Source organism: Rhinolophus sinicus, chromosome 18 (genome assembly GCF_057876585.1).
Source record: "Rhinolophus sinicus isolate RSI-liver-muscle chromosome 18, RSI-T2T, whole genome shotgun sequence".
Taxonomy (NCBI): Eukaryota; Metazoa; Chordata; class Mammalia; order Chiroptera; family Rhinolophidae; genus Rhinolophus; species Rhinolophus sinicus.
The window spans coordinates 100,916,979-100,943,679 of NC_142518.1; the positions used below are offsets into that span (position 1 = coordinate 100,916,979).

At 40.2% G+C, this 26,701-nt stretch overlaps 1 protein-coding gene across 9 annotated transcripts in view; it reads right to left on the reverse strand.

Annotated features, from left to right (window-relative positions):
* ATP11C (ATPase phospholipid transporting 11C (ATP11C blood group)) overlaps window positions 1–26,701 on the reverse strand; it is a 165,583-nt gene that overhangs the window by 22,711 nt on the left and 116,171 nt on the right. For 8 of the 9 annotated variants that reach the window (XR_012493555.2, XM_019750470.3, XM_019750469.3 and 5 more), the window contains 5 exons: window positions 22,123–22,297; window positions 16,732–16,834; window positions 15,406–15,551; window positions 7,654–7,713; window positions 204–331 (listed from right to left, as the gene is read on the reverse strand). Coding sequence is in view for 8 of the 9 variants with exons in the window: in XM_019750470.3 (XP_019606029.2) it covers window positions 204–331; window positions 7,654–7,713; window positions 15,406–15,551; window positions 16,732–16,834; window positions 22,123–22,297 (612 nt within the window). In the remaining variant the exon portion in view is untranslated. The remainder of the gene's footprint in view (window positions 1–203; window positions 332–7,653; window positions 7,714–15,405; window positions 15,552–16,731; window positions 16,835–22,122; window positions 22,298–26,701) is intronic. The other variant, XM_074324313.2, reaches the window with a different exon arrangement.

Consider the following 26,701-nt stretch of genomic DNA (forward strand, 5'->3'; position numbering starts at 1 on the left):
ATTCACAAGCATTTTAGTACAGGATCTACGCCTAGCAAATATGTCATTTTCCTGTTGAATGGTCTGGTTTCAGTAGATAAAAACTGAGAACAGGACCATGCGATCAAACCAGGTGGGCAGTTCTGTTGTTTCGCACGTGCAGATGAAAAGAAACCCACAACTCTGAAAGTGTGAGGGGGCTTTACCTGTAATGTTCAACTTACATATACAATCGGGGATCTGAGGTCAGAGTGTCAATGTTGATGTGCTGTTCCAATAGACTGTAGGCCAGGATGGGCAAGGACGTGAAGCAGATATTGTACATCGTGAGGTAAGCGGCATCATACAGTGGCTGAAATGACAAACAATGGAAGAAAGAAATGTATGTAACAATGATCTGTGAGTGGATATTTATGTGTTTGAAGAAAGCACAAACTAAAACAAGAGTTTCTTTTCATACTTTTTGTAATAATAGCAAAGGAGGTACTGTAAAAAAGGTCACTCTGACGGGTAACCATAGAAAAGCAACTACCATATTGTAGAGCATATTAATATGCCCTTTAAATAGGATCTCACTTAGAATGTTTACACTCTATAAGCTCTATTTCTAACAGGTATCAACTAACGACCTTTTAAAAGATTTTTCAGCTAACAAAGATTAAACAAGTGTAAGTCAGAATCCCCCCAGGGAAACTAAATATAGGCAGTGGCCAGTCTGTCTCACAGGTTTTTCTTTTTGTTGTTGTTTAATATTTTACATGGCTTTAAATATCACTATCACCTCCAGGATATATTTATACTACTGAATGTGGCCATTTACTAAGGATTAAATAAATGTATTCAGAAAAACAAAGCTAAATATATGTATGTGGACATTCTCTCTGGTCCCGAATTTCCTAGGCTCCAGACTAAAATTTCCAACTGTCTGCTGGCTGTCCCATAGGCACCTGAAAATCAAAACGTCTGAAACCAAACTCATTAATTTTCCCCTTAAATCTGCTTTCTCCGATGTTTCCTGCTGCAGTGAGTGGCCCCACAATGTTTGTGACCCTAACGTCTACTTTGGTGCCCGGTACCACCTAGGTGGTCAAAGAAATATTTGAAAATCGGTGATTCTCTTCTTACCTCACTAGCTATTCCTTCTCAGTCTATTTTCCCTGAGCCTTCTGTTGGAGTGTTCCAGAACTTGGTGTTTGGAACTTTATTTATACCCATTCTCTAGGTGATCTCATTCCTGTGGTTTTAATACCAGCCATTCACGAAAAACTCCCCCAAATCTATCTCTAGCCCAGACCTGTCCCCATATATCCAATTACTCATTTGACATGTCCTCTTGAGTGTCTAGCATATTTCAAAGTTATGTCCAGAAGTGGACTCCAGACCTGCCCTCACCGCAAACCTGCTCCTCCTGAAGTCTTCCCCACCTCACGAAAGGGCAACTAAATCTTTCTGATCAATAAGAACCAAAATCTTGGATTCTTGACTCTGCTTTTTCACACCTCCGTATCCAATCAAGCAAGAAGTGTTTACTGGCACTGCCTTCCAATACACTCAGAACCAGATCACTTCTCAGCACCTCCACTGTGACCACCCTGCAAACCTCCGAAATGGTCTCCCTGCTGCTCCCCATGACCTAAAGTCTAGTCTCAACACAGTGGCCCGAGTAGCACTCTTAGAAAATAAGTCAAGTTAGCACTTTTTTTCAAACTCTCCAATGAATGTCCTTATCTCTGAAAGTTTAAAAAAAAAGTTTCTCCTATGGGGCGGCTATAAAGCCCCTCTTGATCTGGCTTCTCCCACCTGTGTGACCCCATCTCTAACCTCCCTTGTTCCTCGCTCATTCTACTCCAGCAACAGTGACTTCCTCCCCGTACCTCCAACATGTCAAGCACAACTTTGACTTAAGACCTCCTTTCAGCTGCCTGTTGCCTGTGTCTGGAACATTTTCCCTTCAGAAAGTACTTCCTCACTGCCTTCAAATCTCAGCTCAGATGTCATCTTCTCAGTGAGACCGTCCTTGATGTAACTTGCCATTCCCTCTCTCCCAGGCACACTTCCCCCCTTTATACTCTTATTTTTTTCCTCTATAGTACCAATCGCCTTCTAACTTCCACTATACATTTATTATGTCTACTGTTTCTTCATGCTATGATTTAAGCTTTAGAAGGGCAAGGATTTTCATTTGTTTGTTTTTTTTTGACAGCTGTAAGTGAGAAAGAGCCAAACAGCCCCTGACATCAGGAGCTGGCCTAGCATGGGTGCCCGCCTGTCAAACAGGCACATTTCACAGAACTGCAACATGGAACAAGGCCATTCTGTGACCAGGATGTATCAAAACAGACACAAGACCACTCCATAATCATGCGTGAATGTAGAGTATGAGTATCGCCCAAATCACAAAAACGACCACCATCCCCATTTAATATGGGTGCCTTTGCTTCTTGAGCAATGACAATGCTAGCCTCCTTCTAGCCGTCATTCCTCCTGGAGCAAAGTTAGTGAAATGCCCACTCATAAAACCACCCCTGCTTACTAACGGCACCCAATCAAGAGCAAAGCCCCACTTCTTAAGTCCTTCTTCAAATGACCTAACTCAAGCCCAAATCTTGTAAGACGTTTCTAACACCGTCTTCCTGAGAGGCCTCACTGTTCCTCTTGGTGTATATTCTTCCTTGTCGCGTGGAGGAATAAACCTAATTTGACCCACGACAAGTGTGTGTGTTCCTGGTGGTCTTTGGTGAGAGGACTTTGACAGTCTTGAGCTCTAAGAAAAGAATTTGGCATATAAAAAGCATTCAGTAAATACTGGATCATTGAATGAACAGAGATTGGAAGCTGTAACACATTTGCAAAGGACTGATCTAATACTACAAATTTTCCTTTATGGAAAAAAATACTAAGATACTCTCTGAACCTCATTTTGATGAAAATACTTATTGAATTCAGTATTTTTCTACACTGTGCTTGATGTTGTCATACAACCATTATCTGTGGCCTGAAGAAATCAAATCCCATATTCGTGTGTATTTTCACACATATAAATGTTCTTTAATAAAACACTTGTTTAAATGTGACATTAAGTAATATGATTATGCATTTTCAAACAATGGGATACTCAAGCACAATTACTATTATAATGGGGGTTGACTAAAAAAGGTTGAGAACAACTTCAATAGAGCATTAGTTCATTTATTAGTTGACTTCAAAAATATTTACTGAATCCTTGCTAAGTGATAAGTACTGGGGACAGAGAAGATTTATGACCTCTCTGCCAAGGAGCTCAAATTCTAGAGGGGGAAGCAGAGTGGTGAGTGTACAAAGAACTGGGGGAGTTCAGAGGAAGGGATAACTCTGGCCTGCAGCAGAGATAAAGCAAGATCATACGCAACATTTTCAACGTTAAAAATATGGCTCTACATAGAACTTGAAGATACTTCACACAAAGATTTAAGCTCACTACAAATATTCAACTGAATTAAAAAGTACCCCCAAAAGGTGTTATATTCCTTTTAATTCTCAATGGCGAGGACTAGTCTGTTGGCATATAATGCTACACTTTCATCGGAAACTATTCATTTTCACTAATAAGAAAATTGAAAAAGTAACTCAGATTGATTGGTGTTTAATTTAGTCTTGAATTACATTCAAACAAAAGAAGCATCGATCTACTTATGTTCCACTAGGGTACTTTGAGGGTACACAAGCAATAACTGTAATTCTTAGATGCATAATCAGAGGAGAATGTTCTCAAAACAAACAACAGGTTTAGTTGATAATACTGTTTTTCCTTAAACTTGTGACAAATATTTTCTTTTCATGAAGAAAAAAAAGACCAGTACTATTCTAGCTTTGCTAAAGAGCTGCCTTTTGCTTAAAGAATCAGAATCCTGGTCCCATTTGTACATGCTCCATAGCTCACTCTCCAAGCTCCAGGGTTGCAGGGAACTCTGGGTGTGGATCTCAGTTAAAAAAGGCTGACTACCTGTATGTACGCCAAAGATATTTGCAATAAAGGTTGCTACATTCAGCACGAGGCCAGATTCAAAACTAAACATACTGTACATCATGTCACCATCTCAGAGACCTTCCTTTTACCTGATACACTTTTCCTCTAAGATGTCTGCATAGCTCCTTTCCTCATCTCCTTCATATCTCTGCCCCAATGGCACCTCAGAGAGAACTTTCCAAATCACCTTCTCTGAACAGAGCCCTCTTCCCCAGTTACACTCTATCCATTTATTATGCTTCCCCCTGCCCTTCAGAGCATGTATCAGTACCCGACAATATACTTGTCTGACTGTTGCCTCTTTCCCCCATCACTATACTGCAACTCCATGGAGGTATGACTTTTGATCACTGTTGTATCTCCAGCACTTAGCCTGGCTCATAGTAGACACTCAAGAAATATTTGTTATATGAGTGAACATACCAGTTGAGCAACTGAGGAAACCAAATATCAACTCTCATGGAAACCTAAGCAGTTCAGGTAACCTAAGCAGACCTTAGACTCTCAGCTGGCTTCATTAGGAATAAATAATATTTTCTTCATATAACTTGTGCTTGGTAAACATGTTTTAAAAGGATAACATGTTTTAAAAGGATAACAAAGCAAGAGACTCCTTTAAAATAAAGAATGTTTTAACCAGATTAAGCCAACTTTCCTTTAGCACTTTGCTATAAAATTTGAAACACTTTTTTTTTAATACTCACATTAATCTAAGTGAGCAATTAGAAACATTTTGATCAACAGTCATCTGAATGTTCGAGAAAGGCAGACACATCAAAATTCATGCAACTCTGTAACTGATACTGTTAGTTTTGAATACAAGAAGGCTAGTGGCACTTCCTACAGCTAGTAGATGATTAATTCATAAAGCGATTTGCTGAACTGGCAACATGTGGCTGATAATACGGCACTGATGCAAGAGACAGCATACCAAACGGCAAAGAGGCAAGTTCAAGAGAAAGAGAGCAGTCACTTGCCATTGAGAAGAGTAGATTCCCTGCCAAGAAATCAGAATCACTTCCTACCTCAAGGAATGAAGCATGCCTTGAAATTGAGAAACTCAGTGTCTAATACTTGTGGTGATGTCACCAGTAGCTCAGCTTGGCAAAAATCACTGAATTGCTCACAGGTTAACTATGAAAATTTCTGAGTCACTAAGTATTATAGCTGTTGTATTTAGCTGTACCTCCACTAGAAGCAATGCAAAATCTATTTCAGTTGTTAAACTGACAAACACGCCTGCTCATCCCACCACTTAAATATCAACTTAGCCAATTCCTTTTGCAATTGCAGCAAAAAGAATAAAATACCTAGGAATAAACTTGACCAAGGATGTGAAAGACCTATATGCTGAAAACTATAAGACATTTTGGAAAGAAATTGAAGAAGACACAAAGAAATGGAAAGACATTCCGTGCTCATGGATTGGAAGAATCAACATAGTTAAAATGGCCATATTACCCAAAGCAATATACAGATTCAATGCAATCCCCATCAAAATCCCAATGGCATATTTTAAAGAAATAGAACAAAAAATCATCAGATTTGTTTGGAACCACAAAAGACCCCGAATAGCCAAAGCAATCTTAAGGAAAAAGAACAATAATGGAGGTATCACACTTCCTGACTTTGGCTTGTACTACAGGGCTACAATCATCAAAACAGCATGGTATTGGCAGAAAAACAGACACATAGACCAATGGAATAGAATTGAGAACCCAGAAATAAAACCACATAAATATGGACAGATAATTTTTGACAGAGAAGCTAAAAACATACAATGGAGCAAAGACAGCCTCTTCAATAAATGGTGCTGGGAGAATTGGATAGCCACGTGCAAAAGAATGAAACTGGACTGCTATTTGTCACCATGTACCAAAGTTAATTCAAAATGGATCAAAGACTTAAGCATAAGACCTGACACAATAAACTGCATAGAAGAAAACATAGGTACTAAACTTATGGACCTTGGGTTCAAAGAGCATTTTATGAACTTGACTCCAAAGGCAATGGAAGTAAAAGCTAAAATAAACGAATGGGACTATATGAAACTTAAAAGCTTCTGCACAGCTAAAGAAACCATTGACAAAATAAAGAGGCCACCAACTGAATGGGAGAAGATTTTTGCAAACAGTGCCTCCGATAAGGGGCTAGTATCCAGAATATACAAGGAACTCATGCAACTCAACAACAAAAAAACAAACAACCCAATTGAAAAATGGGCAGAGGACTTGAAGAGACATTTCTCCAAAGAGGACATACAAATGGCAAATAGACATATGAAAAAATGCTCAACATCACTAATCATCAGAGAAATGCAAATCAAAACCACAATGAGATATCACCTCACCCCAGTCAGAATGGCTATCATCAACAAGACAAATAATAACAAATGTTGGAGAGGCTGTGGAGAAAAAGGAACCCTCATACACTGTTGGTGGGAATGCAGACTGGTACAGCCGTTATGGAAGGCAGTGTGGAGGTTTCTCAAAGAATTACGAATAGAATTGCCATATGACCCAGCAATCCCTCTTCTGGGTATCTACCCAAAAAATCTGAAAACATTTAGAGATAAAGACACGTGTGCTCCAATGTTCATTGCAGCTTTGTTTACGGTGGCCAAGACATGGAAACAACCAAAATGTCCTTCGATAGATAAATGGATAAAGAAGTTGTGGTATATATACACAATGGAATACTATTCGGCAGTAAGAAAAGATGATATAGGAACATTTGTGACAACATGGATGGATCTTGAGAGAGTAATGCTGAGCAAAACAAGTCAGACAGAAAAAGCAGAGAACCATGTGATTTCACTGATATGTGGTATATAAACCAAAAACAACAAAAGAACAAGACAAACAAATGAGAAACAGAAACTCAGAGACACAGACAATAGTTTAGTGGTTGCCAGAGGGTAAGGGGGGTGGGGGGTGGGGGGTGGGAGATGAGGGTAAGGGGAATCGAATATATGGTGATGGAAGGAGAACTGACTCTGGGTGATGAACACACAATGGGATTTACAGATGATGTAATACAGAATTGTACACCTGAAATCTGTGTAATTTTACTAACAATTGTCACCCCAATAAATTTAATAAAATAAAATTAAAAAAAAATATATCAACTTAGCATATAGCAAATTCTTTACATAATAAATGTTCAGAAAACAATAGAGGGCAAAAAATGTCGAGTTGCTCAAGCAATCCAGGGCTTTATCCAAAGGAATCACAGCTCTGTGGCCGGCTTAAAGATCAAAGTTTTCTTAGAAAATCAACCTGAGAAACTGCAAAGGTATGAGATTTTATTTGATAAAATGTTAAACTATAACATCTTAGGATTATTGGAAAACACTGTATTCACCGAGACAAAGAAAAAAATCATAATACTCTTTTAAAGGTTATCTTAACTCCAACTGGATATATTAAATAACTTTCAAAAGAACGAACAGTGCCAAAGCAGATGTAAACATTTGCTACTGTCAGAAACCAAGCAAAGATCAACTGTTGAGCCACCCCCACCCCCCAAAAAAAACCCCAAACAGAAAAACAAGTCCTCTTACTTTGCTTTGGACATACCTCTCTAATCTCTACAATCCAGTACATAAAAAGGTAAATTATTAATAGCAAATGTAAACTACATTATAACAAATAACTAGAGAAACAAACCTGTTGTGAGAATCCACAGAAGAATTGGTACAAAAATTGTGGCAAAATGAAACAAAGGTTCTGGGGGAAAAAAATGGAGAAAATGGTTAATGTTTTCACGTCATCAACTTTCTAAACTAAAACAGAAAACTGTATTCCACATAGTCTATCGTCAGTCCAAGGTCCTTCTAATATTGGAACACAATAGGTCCCTAACTTCTGAGTTGTGAGGACACAACTCAAAACCAAATGACTGATTGATATGAATACCAACTTCCCTTATGAGAACTTCTTGCTATTCTTCTTCTAGGAAGAAATGCGCTCATACAATACAAACACCTAACACTGCACCTTTAATGTCAATTAGACTTGTAAAATCATCATAAAGTAGAATGACATAAAGCTGTGTGTATTTTAAGCCAATTAATGCCAATAAATTGTCAGGAAATTCTTACAGTATATGTTGAAACTAACAGTATTAATTCATGCTTTACTGTCTTTATTACTGCTGCCTCAAACAATCAACATATTAATACTGATCATCTTCTAAATGCAAATATGGCACCATGGCTGATACAAAACCAAAACAAAACACAACTTCTTACTCTTAAAGGACTTATCATTTAATTGGGAGAATACTAAAACCAGATTTAAAAAATTCAAGCAGAGAATTCATATTCAAGCAGAGAACTCATAAGGCACTAGAAGTTACTAGGTGTGACTCTAAATACTGAAATTAATGTGTCCAGGCAAAACGACCAGAAGCAGTATTTTCAAATGAGTGCTATCGTCAAGGCAGGCTGTGATCTTATTGGGGTGCTGCTGTCACTTGTTCATGATGTCTCTGGGTTTCTCTTTGGGCAACACCTTCAAGAACCCATTTTTGAGCCATGACAAAAAACCAGTCTCCTTCCTTCTGCCACACACTCTCACTTAGGTCATTTATGAGGCCCAGAGACCTGAAGTTGTTTTTGAAAATCTAATGCATCCCTGAAGGACGAACATCTGCCACGGCTGAGCATATGTAGGTGAACATGCTACAGGCTCTGGAGGATGTTCCTCAAGCAAAGGGCTATAACTGGCATCTAAAGTAGAAGCAGTCTTGTGGGACGGAGTCCTTGACCTGTGGGGTCTGTGTTAACTCCCTGTAGTTAGTACCAGAATTGAATTAAGACACCCAGTAGGAGTTTGGAGAGCTAGAGAATTGGTTGGCCTCAGGAAAAACTCCCACATGTTTGGTGTCAGAAGTGTGTGTAGAAACAGATCACAGAATACATACAAGCTGGCTTCTAGTGCAGGATTTGATAGCTACAACCCACAGCCCAAATCTGGCCTACTGCAGCTCCTTTTTTTTTTTTTTTTGGTAAATAAAATTTTACTGGAACACACACACTCACACACATACACACACAAAAGAAAAGGGCTATATATGTTTTGAATAACTCCTAGAGCATCAGAACAAGTGTCATAGCTCCAAAGAGCTCGTCATCTGGAAGGGCAACACTCATCTGTATGTATCAGGTCTGGTAGAATGCAAAATACTGTAGGTAGTGCTTCTAGAGTCATACTTGATAAAAAAAAAAATTCTGCGGTTGAAGGAGGTGGTGCTCGGTGGCGATTTTGGGGGTGCTTTGTGGGAAGAGGAGGTCTGACTCTCCCACTAGAATGCAAATTCCATGACAACAGGGACTTTGCCTGTCTTATTCCATTAGGAATTCTTAGGGCCTAAAACAGTGCTTGGCACATGATAACACATTTACACGTATTTCTTGATTGCGTGAATAAAGAAGCTAGAATTTGAACTAGGGGATAAAGACAAACAGGGCATGTCGATAGCAGGGACCAATGTAAGGCTTTATGTATTTTAAACAGATAAGGTAATAAGACAAGGTCAGCCTACGGGGTGCCTTCAAAGCCAGACTAAATCCTTAGACAGTGAAGAGTCAAGTTTCTGGAGGACAAGTTAAAAAGTGGCATTTTCTAACCACTAACCTGGCCAAATTATGCAAGGAGGACTGCATGGAGAAACAAAAACCAAGAAGATCTGTCACTGAAGTACTCTGGGGGTGGGGCAATAAGACACTGAAGATGCAATGGCAAGGTTAGAGGACGGAGGGCTTCTTAGCTCAGCCAAAGAGGGTTGAAAGTACTAGAAATCACCGTGGGACAAAAGGCAGCACTGAAAAGGGAACACTGCTAAGTCAGTAATTAAGGTGACAATGGGCACAGAGATCCTATGAAGACAGAGAGCGCCATTTACATAAATGATCCCCTAAACTGGGATCAATTAACTACATTATTGACCGCTGGTAAACATTTGCCATTTTAATGTTTGTTTTGTTTTCCTTCACACAGCATTCCTTCCATCTGGTGGTAGCTGAATGAATTGAAGGTCAAAATCTTAAAGAGGCAAACCAAGCCTCTGGAATAGGATCAGACTGGTCTCTATGGGCTGATCTTCATGGGCTTTCCTACTAGGGGGAGGTAAGAGAGTAACAACTCATCCCCATGCGGGGCTGTTAAGTTACTGAGGTTTCAGTATCTGCAAATCAGTTAACATGACACACCACATAAACAAAATGAAAACCATGTGATCATCCCAATAGATGCAGAAAAAGCACGACAAAATCCAGCACCCATTTATGGTAAAACTCTCAGCAAAAGGGGAGTAGAGGGAATATATCTCAACAGAATAAAGGCCACATATGACAAACCCACAGCTAACATCATACTCAATGGGGAAAAGCTAAAAGCACTTTCGTTAAGATCAGGAACAAGATAAGCATGTCCACTTTTACCACTTTAATTCAACATAGTTTTGGAAGTCCTAGCCACAGCAATCAGAACAAAAAGACGAAAAAGATATCCAAATGGAAAAGGAAGAAATAAAACTGTCATTATTTGCAGCTTATATAATACTATCTGTCTATAGAGAATCTGAAACATTCTACCAATAATCTATTAAAACTGATAGGCGAATTCAGTAAAGCAGCAGGGTACAAAATTAATATTCAGAAATTGGTAGCATTTTTATATACCAATAGCAAATTACCAGAAAGAGAAACTAAGGCAACAATCCCATTTACAATTGTATCAAAAAGAATATCTAGGAGTAAATTTAACCAAGGAAGTAAAAGACCTGTAGTCAGAAAATTATAAGACACTGAAGCAACAAATTAAAGAGACAAATAATGGATGCACATACCATGCTCACAGATAGGAAGAATTAATATAGTTAAAATGTCCATACTACCCAAAGCAATCTATAAATTCAATGCAATCCCTATCAAAATGCCAGTGGCGTTTTTCACAGAACTAGAACAAATAATCTCAAAATTTATATAGAACCACAAAAGACTCCGAATAGCCATGGCAATCTTGAGAAAGAAGAACAAAGCTGGAGGTATCCCATTACTTGATATCAAATTATACTTCAAGGCCACTGTAATCAAAACAGCATTGTACTGGCATAAAAACAGACACATAGATCAATGGAAAGAACAGAGCCCAGAAATAAATCCATGTGTATATGGTCATTTAGTCTATGACAAAAGAAGCAAGAATATACACTGGGGTAAAGACATTTTATACAATAAATGGTGCTGGGAAAACTGGACAGATACATGCAAAAAAAACTGGACCCCCTTCTTACACCAAATACAAGAATAAACTCAAAATGGATTCAAGACTTAAATGTAAGACCTGGAACCATAAAACTCCTAGAAGAAAACATAGGCAGTAAAATCTCAGACTTTACTCTTAGTAATATTTTCACTGATATATCTCCTTCGATAAAGGGGGAAAAAAAGAAAAAGTAACAAATGGGACTACATAAAACTAAAAACATTTTGCACAGCAAAGGAAACCATCAACAAGACGAAGACATCCTAGTTAATTGGGGAAGATATTCTCCAATGACATACCTGATAAGGTGTTAATATCCCAAATTTATAAAAAACTCATACAACTCAACACCATAGAAACAAACAATCCAATTAAAAAATGGGCAGAGGACCTGAGTAGACATCTCTCCAAAGAGAACATACAGATTGCCAACAGACATGTGAAAAGATGCTCAATGTCACTAATCAGCAGAGAAATGCAAATTAAAACCACAATGAGGTGTCACCTCATACCTGTCAGAATGGCCATGACCAATAAATCAACAAACAAGTGTTGGTGAGGATGTGGAGAAAAGGGAACCCTCGTGCACTGTTGTTGGCATTGCAAATTGGTGCAGCCACTCTGGGAAATAGCATGGAGGTTCTTCAAAAAATTAAAAATAGAACTACCTTATGACTCAGCAATTCTACTCCTGGGTATTTATCCAAAGAAATCCACAACACTAATTTGTAAAGATATATGTACTCCTATGTTCACTGCAGCGCTATTTACAATAGCCAAGATATGGAAACAACCAAATTGCCCACCAACAGATGAATGTATAAAGAAATTGTGGTATGTATAAAGAATGGAATATTACTCTGCCATAAAAAAGAGTGAAATCTTACCATTTGCAACAACATGGATGGAGCTAGACGGTATTATGCTAAGTGAAGTAAGTCAGACTGGGAAAGACAAATACCATATGATCTTACTTATATGTGAAATCTAAAGAACAATATAAACAAACAAAAACAGAATCAGACCCATAGATACAGAAAACAAAGTGATGGTTAGTAGATGGGTGGGGGTTGGGTGAGAAAGGTGAAGGGATTAAGTATAAATTGGTAGGTACAAAATAGTCATGGGGGCATAAAGTACAGTATGGGGAATATAGTCAATAATATTGTAAAGACTATGTATTGTGTCAGATGGGTTCTAGACTTATTTGGGGGATCAGTATATAAATTATATAAATGTCTAACCAATACGCCATACACCTGAAACTAATATAATATTGAATGTCAACTATTAAAAAAATAGTCACGAAGACATAAAGCATAGGGGATACAGTCGACAATATTGTAATAACTATGCACAGCATCAGATGGGTAATAGATTTATTGGGGTTATCAGTTTGTGAGGTATATGTGTAATCACTATGTCATTTTGTACTCCTGAAACTAATAATAATAATAAAATTTGTGAAAAGGGGAAAAAAATTAATTAATTAAAGTCAGTCAGGGTTGGAGAGGAAGGACCCAAATGGAATGCAAATGAAAATTTAATCTACTTATATTACAAATAAATAATATAACCATACTGAGATGGTAGAAATAGAAAAAGAAATTAACTTTGGAAACGTTATTTTGACTGTACGCTCCAAAGCTAAAGACACAAAAAAGTGCAAACACATTGCTCAAGTTTGCAGTTTGTTTCTCCCAGGAGTTTGAGTTAGCAATTTTGAAACGACTTTTAAGTGTTTTCTAGGATTAAGCAAAGAAGTAAACATATCGAGGATGATGAGAACCAGGTTTGTCGCCTCTGGAGAAACGAGTTACAAAATGAGGAACGGGGGAAGGTTAGAAGAAATCTCGTGGTGTTGGCTGATATCAATGGTATCAGTATAAACAGTCGCTGAAAAGGCCTAGAACCAACTTCAGCTGAGAAGCAACAAGTACCACTAGCACCCAGACCGTGATTTCAAAATACCATCTGCAAATAAAACGAACCAGTGTTCCTTGGAGAAATGTCTTAGTCTAGGACTGGAGAAGGAAAAACGTAACATGAGCTTAGAACATCATGTGGTCCTAGAAAATAAAGAAGTCTTCCAAAACGGTTGGGGATGGGAGGAGGAGGAAATGGGAAGTCGCTATTCAGTGGGTGTACAGTTTTAATTATGCAAGTCGAGAAAGTTCTAGAGATCTGCTGTACGACAGTGTGACTACAGTTAACAGTACCGTGTCGTACAATAAAAAACCTGCTAAGTGGGTAGAGCTCATGTCAAGTGTTCTTATCACAGTAAAATATTTATGATGATTTGAGTAATAGAAAAATAATGATAATAATGGATTTTAACTCAGAATGAAATATCTGTTTTAGTAGCAGAATGCTCTTTTCTTTTTTTCTTTTTAGGAGGGTGCAGCTCACAGTGGCCCATGTGGGGATCGAACTGGCAACCTTGGTGTTATCAGCACCACGCTCTAACCAACTGAGGTAACCCGATACCCCACAATGCTCTTTTCAAATGAAATTACTCAGAGCTAAGTTGAGGGGTCTTGAGACCCCCAAAACACCATTTGAATCAAGTTATCAAACATTATTGTGAATGAGGCATATTAACAACACGTGCCTCCTGATATAATGCCCTGAGCAGGTTACAATATTGCTTCTGTGGTATTTGTGCCTAAAATGCATAATCTGAATCTAATGATAAGCAACCATTAAATAAACCCAGATTGAGGGACATTCTACAAACTAATTGGCCAGTACTATTCAAAAACTAAGGAGATATGACAGCTAAATGCAAGTGTGAGCATGAAATGGACCACAAAATCGGGATGAAAATATATGGTGATGGAAGGAGAACTGACTCTGGGTGGTGAACACAAAACGTGATATACAGATGATGTAATACAGAATTGCACACCTGAAATGTATGTAATTTTACTAACCGTGGTCATCCCAATACATTAAACTATCAGCAGGACTACTGGCAAAATTCCAATCTAGTAATGTACACTAGTTAATACTGTGTCAATTAATACCAATTTACTAACCCTGAGAACTGTGCTGTGGGTTATCTACGGTGTTCAGTCAGCAAAGAGCATATGAGAATCACCTCACTAATTCTGCCACTTCTTTAAAGCCAGAAATTATTTCAGAATGAAAAGTGGAAAACACTTTTAAAAACTATACTGAACAGAACACAGGACAGGAGATCAATGTCTGGGTATGGTGGCTGAAAATGATTTGCATACTTTAGACCAGTTACTTCACCTTCACGTATGCCAGGTCCACTGTGCATAAAATGAGTGGCTTGAATTCTATGTATGGATTCTAAATTGTGTTCTTAGGAACCTCTGGGTAGGCCGGGGAGGTTGAGCAAGTACACAGTTCTGGCCCCATCACCTTTCGTCCACGCAATCCTACTTTATCTGCTTTGTCTGTTGTCATTTCATTTGAAAAGAGAATTCTACTAAAAAAGAGTAGTTTAGAATACTGTTCAGGATAAAAAGGGAACCAACGATCGATAGATGATACAACATGGATGAAGCTCAAAAACATTCCTAAGTGAAATAGGCCGGGCACAAAAGAGTGCATGTGATTCTATTTAGTTCTAAAACAGGAATATCTAATGTGTATATTGCATAAATTACACCTAAATTTCTATAGTATATTTATATCTAAGTTTGTAAATTACATCTGATGTATGTTATATGCTATGTATTACTCGATATTGTATAGAGTATTATATATACTAATATACATCAGGTTAGTCACTGTTTGGAGCAGGGGTGGAGGAGACTGACGGAAGGAGAATCTAGGAACTTTCTGGAATGATAAAAATGTTCTAGTTTTGACTGGGACAGTGGTTACATGAATGTATACATTTGTCAAAATAGACCTGTACACTTTTAATGGGTACATTTTTATTGTATTTAAACTACACTTTAGAAAAGCTGACTTAAAATTTCCTCTCAAATCTCTTGCATTAAAAGGAATTTCTGGTTTCTGATTCTGTAAATAGATTTTTTGTTTTGTGGACCACAAATTTCAGTCTGAAGACAACAAAGGAACATGGAAAAAGAAGGAACAGTACCATGACCAAGCTGAGCCCATGCTGGATTGAATCGTCATAAGTTAAATTGCAAATATTTTATCACATACCTTATAGAAGAAATACTGTACAAGGTGTGCTATTCTCATATAGTAGAGATGGCCATGAGCCAATAGCAGTTTCTTTAAATGTTTAAACTTTGGAACAGAATAATCGCTATTCCTGGCTGCTTGGCGACCTTCCTTGCCTTTAATACCTAAAAAAAGAAAATCTCTATAGGGTATTTTATAGAATAAGCAACCCCTTGATTTATTTTCGTATTTTCAGCTTGCATACATGTTATAGTTCAACTGTACAGTTAGCTTAGCTTGTTTTAAACCCAAAAGTGCTTTCTTTGGCAATGACAGTGAGACTTACCAATAAATAATAAAACTAAGTTTAATTGGTAATCACCTATTTATGACACAATATACAATGAAATAAAATAATTACTTTAATCATTATAAGGCAAAAATTATCTTGGAAGAAATTACATCTGAAAATTATCTGAAAGCCACTTCGTACGTGCTCACTTGTGTAAGGCATTAGACTAGGTGCAATATTAAAGCAACTCAGAGACCTGGGGTTTGTGGTCCAGGAGCTCCAAACTGAAAAGTGACACTGGGATGGTGAAGTCTTCACTGAGTGAAAGTGAGTTGTAGCCCAGGTTTCCATAAGCTCAAGCAGCTTTAGGCCATTTCCACACTGGATAACCAGTGAGTAGAACTGAGGGGTCCACACTACATAGGGTCACTTCCAAGTGGCAAGAATTTGGGAATCCACACTACGGTAGAATAATTTCCAAGATACCGATTCCATTATCTCTCCCCTTCCAAAAACAAAACAAACCCCACCCCAAAACCTTGCTGGGGTGTTAGGATTGCTGCCTACCAGCAGCCTGATGGGGAAAAAAGCAGGTTGTAGAAAAGCTGTTGTTGCCTTGCCAACATATAAATTCAACCACCCATAAATATCGCCATGTGGAAAACCAATCAAGCAATGATCATTTCTTAGTACCAAACAATCAAGAATCCCAAAAGATACAGTGCAGCAATGTAAGCAGACGATCTGGCCCGGAGCGGAAAATCAATCAAATTTCATGCATGCTGTCAAAGCGAGAGCTAAATGATCAACGGCGCTGCCAGTAGGTTGAAGAAATCACTTTACTTGGCTCATTTCAAAAGATCCTCTAACTTTGTGCTGCTGCATTCCCACCAGGGGTAGGACTTGGGGAGGGACACGTTGCATAATCAGACGAGGACCTTCAATGAACAATTATCAGTCGCAAATTCGAATTCAGGGTGAACAAGCAAAACAATCTCTCTAGAACATAAGACCACTCAACCTAAAAGCAATACTGATACCTGACAGCGGCCATCTCATGAGCTGTTTCTTACCTATTCCCACATGGGATTCCAAGATCATACTGACATCATTGGCGCCGTCGCCTATCGACAGTGTTATTGGACTGCCTTTTAAATTCTTCACCATTCTGACGATCTAAACATTAAATACAAAAAGAGGTACAAAAAAGGTCAGAGCAGAATGTGAGATTGTACTACCGTGTTTCCCCGAAAATAAGACCTAGCCGGACCATCAGCTCTCATACGTCTTTTGGAGCAAAATTTTTTTTAGGGATAGATGCCTCATTCACACTTGTAAATGGAGGCCTTGCAAACAGAAAGGTACTTTGTGCATATACGAGTATGTACAACAGTCTCCAATTCTCAGAGGCAGGAGAACACAGCTTCTCAAAATGTTAACACCAGCGCCTACTTGTTTCTGGTTCTGTGAATGTATGAACTGTCAAATACTCTTGCCTCCAACCTATATTAGAGGTCAACACATTTCCCTCTTTTGTCGTTGTTTCATGTGTTCTTTCAGATCAGGTGCTGAATGTGTGACAGTGGAGATCAGAAAGCTGATTTGGGGTACCATGCATAGGGCTACTAGAACAAAAGGGGGAAGTGAGAACAATGCTTTTGTTAACCTCTCCCTCTCTCCTCCCTGCTGACACCCTCACTCCTGCTTGGTGCACGCCAACCTTTATTCCCAGGGACTTATCTAATGTTAAATTCTTGTACTCATCTAGCTGCCAACTCAACTTCTCCCACCGCACAATGTGATTTCATCTCTCCTATAGGTAGCTGCATTTTAAAAGGGGTGATCTTAAAGACGGTGTGATTTGCAGAAAGAGATCTGAGATATGTAGAAAAACCTGTCACTGTTCCTGGAGTGTTTCTTCAAGGTGTCAGTGGCACAGTACAGCCCAATGCTGTGTTCATGGTAGGTACTGAGTAAAATCAATCTTCTGGTGGAGTTACTTGTGGGAAGTGTATTGGGTAAGCAGCTGTCCTCCCACCCTGTGTATTAGCTGACTGCTTTATGTATCAACCCTCAAAACCCCTTGGAACCTAGCAACTTCTAAAAAGCTTATATATAAAGCAGATGCTCCCTGGAATCTCTGGGACCTTTTCGAGGCATTTGAAGCAGAATATAAAGAGTGGTCTCATCCCCTTCCTTAATCTTCCTGGTGGGTGGGACGTAACACTTGTATCTTAGATTTTTTTTTTATTACTGATGTGCTCCGCTATTTTTAAGTGTGACCTTGTGCTCGAATGTGCAAATTCAATGTTCTTGTTACGGACTGAATACATTTTTATTTTGAAGATGAAAAATAATTTTAAAAAGCTTATATATAATTCAGTAGCTAAATAATGTCTTGCAAAAATTCTGTTCTCACAATTGCTTTCACCAGTTCACATAAATACAATCCACTGTAAACATAACTGAAGTGAGTACAAATAATTTATACGAGGCTAAACTACCCCCCAGTCTTGAAACAAAATTCGGTCAGGACTTACTTAGTACTAAATAGCATACCAAAAAACCCAATATCCAATCCCATTTAACGCAAAAATGATGTTACTGTGAAATGCCAGCTTTCCTCTAATTCCTTCTCTCATCTGGGTTCTTTTAAACAACTTTGTTAAGACTGCAACAAATCATCTGTGAGTCAAAGACAAAAATTAAAGAACCCAAACTAAATTTGTTTTTGATGGGCTGCAATACTGGTTAAACTAACTGCTCCTGATACACCATGTGCAGTAATGATATGCATGTTAAGGAAGAAAAATTGCAGCCAGGAAAGGTCTAGGGAAGGCAATGAAACGATCAAGGGTGATAGCTTCTGCATGAAAAGCATAAAAAGATTAAAGCTTGTCCTTGTGGAACGATAAAAGGATCTATGGTCGTGGACTATACAATAATGAAAGATTTAGATAGAGAAACATGGAGTTTTTTAATGAGCCCCAGGTCACCCAGATTAAGAACTTCTCTTTGATTGCTAGGATAGCTTCATGAAAAAGAAATCAATTTACCAAAAGCTATTTATTGATCAACTATGACTGCATGTAATTCAATGTGTGAATACCAATAAAGACGTAAGGCATGGTCTCACACTTTAAGAATATGATGAAGTAGCAGAGATAGGGAATTGATACCAGAACATTAGCAATTAGATTAGCAAATCAGATTAACAATACAAGATAATAACATGCAATAATCCGTGCAAGGGGATATATGACACTGTCATCTAAGCTGTACACATAAGAAGGCCTATGACGTCGAGGAGGAGGGAATTACAGGCAAGAGTGGTCAGGAGTGATTTTACGGAAGTAGAAGTGATTTGATCCAAATCATAAGAGATTGGTAAGATTTGCATGGATGGGGAAAAGGGAGTTGGAGGAGCATTGCAGAGAAAGAAAATGGCATGTTCTAAGGCATACAAGCCAGGAAAGTACAGCATGTGCTCAGAAAATAGATCCGGCTCGAACAGATCAATGAATTTTCATATAGGGAGAATGGTCAGGTTCCACCTGGGGCCAGATTAACAGGGAGTGTGGTATTCTGAAAAGTGGCAGCAGGGTACAGGAGGAATGGGAAGAAAAAGCAAGACTGCAGGCAAAGAGAGAAGTTAGGTGGCTAGTGATAGGTGGAGTGCAATGAGCTGTTAAAGGCCTAGATCTGGAAGGTAATGGAAAGAAAAGACGATGTACTAGAAAACGGACAGAATTTAGTGACTGACACCACGTGGAAGGGTAAAGCACAGAGGAAGTCAACAGAGATTTCAAGGGTTTGAAGCTAGAAGCCTGGAAGTACAGTGAGCTCAGTAACAGATGTAGAAAAAGACCAGGAAAACAGTTGGGCTCTAGGGAAGGCTGAGTTGAGGTGACAGTGACACACCCAAGAAGAACCATTCAGTAAGCAACCAGAGAAGTACAGTCGAGCCCCAAAGATTTGGATTGGAGAAGTGACTTGAAAATCACCTATCAGGCCATGACAGATGAGTAGGTGATAGGCCAGAAAGAGTGACTACAGTGAGAGAAATAAAACAGAGCCAGGACGGAACCACAGGGGGGCTGCATATTCTGGGTGGGAGCAGCCACATGGGGTCAGGCATTCCGGTATCAGCCCGGGTGATGGAGGAGTCAAAACTCAGGGAACAATTTGAGCAACAGGCAATGAATGCAGGGGGAAACAAAGGGACACTGCCTCTGACAAAAGGGACCGATTTCTATGGATACGGTTCTGGCAGGATGTGCTTCCCCAGCTGGGGCTAACCAGGGCTCTGAAGGTTGAAGAAAAAAAAGAAGAGCCCCTGGCTGTGGTGGGGACTGAGGGTGAGAAGAAAGCGGACAGAGGCAATGCCCCGGGTTAGGATGGCTTGTGTGTGTGTGTGTGTGTTTATATGCATGTGCACACACACGTGTGAGGCAGGGGGTGTGGTGTGTGTAACGGAGAAGCCAAAGACAGTCATCTTCTGGCTCTAGAGCAAGCAGCTGCAGTACGTGCAGAAGCAAGACTAACACGTATAAAGAATACTCCACAGTGCGTACAGAAGTGGAAAACTGGGTAACTGAGCCGCTAAAGCTCCTTGGGCCCAGTGAGTACAAGGAAAGGTGAGGCAAATCGATGTGGGCTGAAGGAGGTGGGAAAGACAGCTTATGGTACGTGGCCCTTGAGCTGATTTTTACTGTGAGTAAAATGTTTGTCAGGCCAAGCGGAACCGAGAGAGAATTCCAGGTGAGGAAATGGTAGGAGAAAAGCTTTGGAAGCTGGCATGTGCATGGCATGTGGATGGGACACAAAGCGGGAACAATTTGCACTGGACGTGGGAGTCAGAGTGACACAAAATATGCAGAGACATATTGAGGGCCAGCAGGGTGAGCTCTGAGGGCCGTGCTGTCATCTGCCCTGCATCCTGAGGGACTAGGAAACTCCCGAAAGTATCTGAGCAAGAATGTGTGAGGAGAGCAGTGTTTTTGCAAGATTAATTTGGGAGTATGGGTCAAGAGATTGGAGGGGGAATTGTGAAAGCAAGGAGACTAAATCAAATAGTCTGTGTATAAAGTCATAAGAGCTTGGACTAGGCTGGAGGTAAGAGGTTTTAAAAGATGGCACCAAAATGAGAGCTATGACAAAAGGCAGAATCAACAAAACATGGTGATTATATGTGTGTGTGTGTGTGTGTGTGTGTGTGTATAGATATATATATATATATATGGAGTGAGGGAACAGAGCAGGGTCAGGGTGAAAGAAAGGTGGAGGAAAAAAGAGGCGCATCTAACTGTGGTGGGGACTGAGGGTAAGACAGTGGACAGAGACAATGCCCGATATTAATTACGATAGGCTGTGTGTCTGCACGCGCGCGCAAGTGCATGTGTGAGGCAGTGGTGAAGGAAAGAGCAGGGTAGTTTGGATATTTAGACAGCAGAACAAAAATGGCGCCGGTAACAGAAATAATTAGGACGTAAAGTGGCCTGAAGGAGAAAATTGTTAAGATGTGTTTTGAACACTGGAAATTAATGTTGACAGTGGGGAATCCATATGGAGCTGTCTAGCAGACAACTAGAAATACGAGACTTCACGGAAAGGAAAAGTCAATAGGAGTCACAGAAGCGGATGTCCTTATCTAGAGATAGGCGGTAAGTGAAAAGCAGAGGGAAGACTCAGCCTCAGAGAAAACTGATAATTAGGGAGAAGACAGAGGATGAAACAAAATAGAAAGACACTAGATTGCCAAGTGGGGAGGGGGGAAGTCAGAACTGCCGACCATCATAGAAACCAAGTGAGGAGAGTTGTAAGGAGGAAATGACTGAGTGTGAACTGCAGCGGGGAAGTGAGGAGGAGAATGGAAGACAGGACGATGGATTCACCAAGGTCATTGCTCTCCTCCAGGTGACCCAACAGAATGAGAAGAACGAATGCATAGGGCTAATGTAGCGGGGAGGCAGCAGCGACGGAATGGAGGCAGCAGGCACCAAACATTCGTTAGAGAAGTTTGGAAGGCGAGGAACTGGACAGTCAGCTTGAGGGGAACAGCAAAGGGAAGCGCAGGTTTAATGGAAATTGGTGGGAAGACTCCTGCCTTTGATCACAAAGAGGACGAAGCCAGGGAAGACGTAATAAGATAACGGCTCTTTGAAGAAGAAATCAACGAAAAGTGAACATCTGCACATGTGTATACAGAAGTCCCCAGAATGAAACACTAACTACCGTGCTTCCCTGAAAATAAGCCCCAGTTAAGATGGTCAGCCAGACGCACGCATTTAGTACGTTATGACGATGTTCCAGAAGATGACTGGACTGTATTTGAATAAATGTAGATTGTTGTACATGAAAAAATAAGACATCCCCTGAACACATAAGCCCTAATGCATTTTTTGGAGCAAAAATTAAGTAAGACCTGGTCTTATTTTCGGGGAAACGTGGTAACACCCAGTTACCTGTGCTTTCTGTAAGGGTGCCATCCGGCAGCACAGTACTGCAGTGCACTTCATACAAATCTGTAGGAAAATGCTTTTGTAACTGTTAGAACCAGAGTCTTGAGTAGAATTTAATATGAGGGACAGTGTGGAGCCATCGATGATTAATCCATACTCCTGATGCTCTGTCCATGCTCTGAAAAAGAAAAACAATGCTATATTGGAATCTACTGTACATTTCTATTGAGGAACCTGACTTCTTTTAAACTACAAAGAAGAGGGTCTCACATAAGAGCCATCATCAATTTGGTTCCTGCACCTGTAAATTCTAAAGAAGCCACTGTCTCTAATAATGGCATAACAGAGACTTTTCATCGCATCTTTGAGACTCAAGCTGCCCATACAGTTGACATGACGTTCCAGAAGGTACAAAAATAATGGACATTTAGCAACCAGTCTCTGTGTAAGGAACTGAAGGACAATTTTGGAAATTACAGATCAGTCAAATTCTGATAGAAAGACAAGTCATCAGTCAATCTAAAAACTCCTTAACAATACAAGGAAAAGACACAATGGCTTTGGAGTAGACAGATCCCAGAAGACCTTTTCTTAATATCTTTGCCTGAATGATAAAAACCATCAGTAGGCCTGGCTTCTCAAATAAGATGGAGTACTTAACAGATATGGTGTTCATTAAATAACACCATATAATGATGTATGTTCCTTAAGTATCATTTAATACTAGATTCGTGGTTCTCAACCATAGCTTCCCATTAGAATCATCTGGGCAGCTTTAAAAAATTGCCCATGCCTGAAGTCTATCCCCAGACAAATTAAATCGGAGTACCTTGGGCAGGGCTGCTATATAGAAGTATGTTTTTTTTTTTTTAAAAAAAAGATTTTATTGGGGAAGGGGAACAGGACTTTATTGGAGAACAGTGTGTACTTCCAGGACTTTTCCAAGTCAAGTTGTTGTCCTTTCAGTCTTAGTTGTGGAGGGCGCAGCTCAGCTCCAGGTCCAGTTGCCATTGCTAGTTGCAGGGGGCGCTGCCCACCATCCCTTGCAGGAGTCGAACCAGCAACCTTGTGGTTGAGAGGACACGCTCCAACCAACTGAGCCATCCGGGAGCTCAGCGGCAACTCAGCTCAAGGTGCCATGTTCAATCTTAGTTGTAGGAGGCGGAGCCCACCATCCCTTGCGGGATTCAAGGAGTCCAACCGGCAACCTTGTGTTTGAGAGGACGTGCTCCAACCAACTGAGCCACCCGTCCACCCCTATAAGTATGCTTTTAAAAGCTCTGTAGGTGATGCTCATGCATAGCCAGGACGAAGAGGTATTTGGTGCCAGGGAAGACAAGTGTAACCAATGCCAAGTTTTTAAGAAAAACATATGGAGGAAAACTTACAACTGAGAAAATTTCATCAATTAACATGTCATTTTTTTTTTTTTTTTTTTGCGATGAAGAAAGAAACAGTGACTAGTCAATTTCAGCTCCGGGAATCTTGGGTGCCATTTTTGAACCACTGCAGTGAAGTATTAGACACAGCAGGATCTCACCATTATAGATTCATTTGTCTAATTTGATGCTTCTCAAAGTTTAATGTTTACAGGAATCTCGTTAAAGTACAAGTTCTGATTCAGTAGGTTTGGGGTGGGGCACACATGAGATTTTACATTTCTAACAAGCGTTGGTAATAATGGAGCTGCTGTTCTCTGGACCAAACTTTGAGTAGTGAGAGCCTAATATGCCTCATCACACCTTTACTCCCTATTTCTTTGATGTAGACTGCTACCACCATCACATTTTGTACTTATCCATGTTTTGCTTCATAATTTTATGAGCATTTTTTCACTAATTAAAGAGTTATCGGGCCGGCCCGGTAGCTCAGGCGGTTAGAGCTCCAAGCTCCTAATGCCAAAGGCTGCCGGTTCAATTCCCACATGGGCCAGTGGGCTCTCAAACCACAAGGTTGCCAGTTCAACTCCTCGAGTCCCGCAAGGGATGGTGGGCAGTGCCCCCTGCAACTAAGATTGAACACGGCACCTTGAGCTGAGCTGCCGCTGAGCTCCCGGATGGCTCAGTTGGTTGGAGCACGTCCTCTCAACCACAAGGTTGCCAGTTCGACTCCCGCAAGGGATGGTGGGCTGTGCCCCCTGCAACTAGCAACGGCAACTGGACCTGGAGCTGAGCTGTGCCCTCCACACCTAAGACTGAAAGGACAACAACTTGAAGCTGAACAGCACCCTTCACAACTAAGACTGAAAGGACAACAACTTGACTTGGAAAAAAAGGCCTGGAAGTACACACTGTTCCCCAATAAAGTCCTGTTCCCCTTCCCCAATAATAAAAAAAAAGTTATCATCATGTGTTCTTTTTTGCTCCCCTACTACAGAGCGGGCTTAATGTGCAGGAAACGGTGGCTCAACAATCAATGAAGCAATATTTGTAAACATCAACTATAAGTAGGCCACACAGAAGAATGGAAAGAGTATTACCTCATCTTTCTCTTGATAATAGAAAATCTCCTTGTGGCAACAGAAGCATACAGAATAGAATATACCCAACCAAGGAAGACATTAAATAGTCAATATCCAGTGATCCGGACCACAAATACATACAGGAAGAAGAGTGGGCTCTTTGTGAGGTGTCGTATCTGAAGCAGAACTTGAAAGACAGGGCCGAAAGTGGTAGGGGAGGGAATGCCTCTTCTGGTGCACTAGGAAAGCAAGCTGAAATGGCCACTTGAGGCCTTTGGTGTGATTGGATTTTGTGGGTGATGGAGAACCACTAAAAATTTCCAAGCAGGGCTGTGATGTGGGTAGTACTTTCCACTTCAGGCCCACTTGTGCAGCAGACAGGCTTCAAGGATTTGAGGCATGAGCTGCTCCCAGTGGGATGTGGAGCACTAGTGAAACTGGGGACATGGATAAGGCTTGGAGGCTGGTCTTAAGTGGAAGGGACAAAGCAGCCGAAGCTGGCAAAGGGGATTCTGGGTCTGACACCTATGTCACCTGGGGTAAGACTGTACCCAGCTCCGACAGATGAGCTGGGAGCAGGGGATGCTGTGAGCTGATGAGTTAAGTGTGCCATAATCCCTGCTTTTACAAAACTGGCCCAGAACTGCTGAATTGTGCCCCCCTCCACCTGCAGTCCCATGTTGAAGCTTTAACCCCTAGTGTGGTGGTATCTGGAGATGGGGCATTTGGGAGGTGATTAGAGTTAGATGAGGTCATGAGGGTGGGGCCCTCATGATGGGATCGGGGCCCTTATAAGTGGAGGAAGGGACACAGAGCTTCCTCTCTCTGCCATGTGAGGACACAGTGAGAAGGAGGCTGTCTGCAAGCTAGAAAGAGGGACCACATCAGAACTCAATCATGCTAGCACCCCGATCCCAGACTTCTGTCTTCCAGAAACGTGGGAAATTACTTTCTACTGCTTAAGCCACCCAGTCTAAGGTATTTTGTTATGGCAGCCCAAGCATACTAAGAAATGGACAAGTAAAATGGATGTAATTTGGAGTGCCTTTGTAAGTGCCATTTGGCTAAAGGAAGGAAACACTTATCATAGACAATTAATAAAAACCTGTTTATTCTCACTGGTACCCAAGTACCAGTAGAACAACAGCTGTTTTAGAATTGGCCATAGCCTCATGAATGTGGGCTACTCAGCTTTAAAATCGGTTTAAACAGTACAGATGAGGACGCAGAGACAGCATAGTTGTTAACAATAGAGCACGGGCTCAGGAATTGGATAGAACCGCTTCACCCCTTGATTAGCTGTGTAACCTTGAAGGAGTCACTTCATCTCTCTGAGCCTCAGTTTCCCTATCTGTAAAATGAAGAAGATAAGATTGCCTTACTGGGTCGTCATGGAGATTAAATGAGAATAATTATATAAAGTGCTTAACATTATTCCTGGAACAAACATGTGCTCAAGAAATGGAAAGCACTATTACGTAGGGGTCTTTGAATTTAGTGCAGGTACATCCTGTGGCATTTCTAGAGAGGAAATCGATTTGTTTATGGCAAAGGTAAATTCCAGTCATTGCTTTAGACAAGGTTAAGTCCTGGTCAATGGTTAAGTACAGAAAAATACATCACTGAATTAATATGTCAGTGGCTTTCCTTGAGACCCTCAGGTTCCACAAGTTCTTCCTAAGCAGTAAGTTGAAAAAGCAGAGTCAAAATGTCCATATTAACAAGTATTTGGTTCCCTCTGGAGTTAGTTCTGGGGCATGAAAATCCACACAGAAAATGGCTCCAGGATCTCAAAATGCCAGGAAACTATTACAGAGGCTGCTTTTATTACATCTAATTTAAGAGACCGTGAAAAGGAGTATTTTTTCCTTAACACGGACCAGGCCAGAATAGCAATGCCAAATACCCAGACCCTAAACACTGAGAAACTGAACTAGTTTTCTAAACCCTGAGAAGTGCAGGGTTTTCTTTTAAATTAAAGGAGCAGTGTAAAGTGCCAAATATTCTCAACGGGGCCATTAGCCACAGCCTCAGGGAAGGTTTTAATTTGTAAGGATAAAACATCTGCAAACAAAGAATGATAAATAGAAAATGCAGCCTTCTGCAAAAGCAGCTATGATT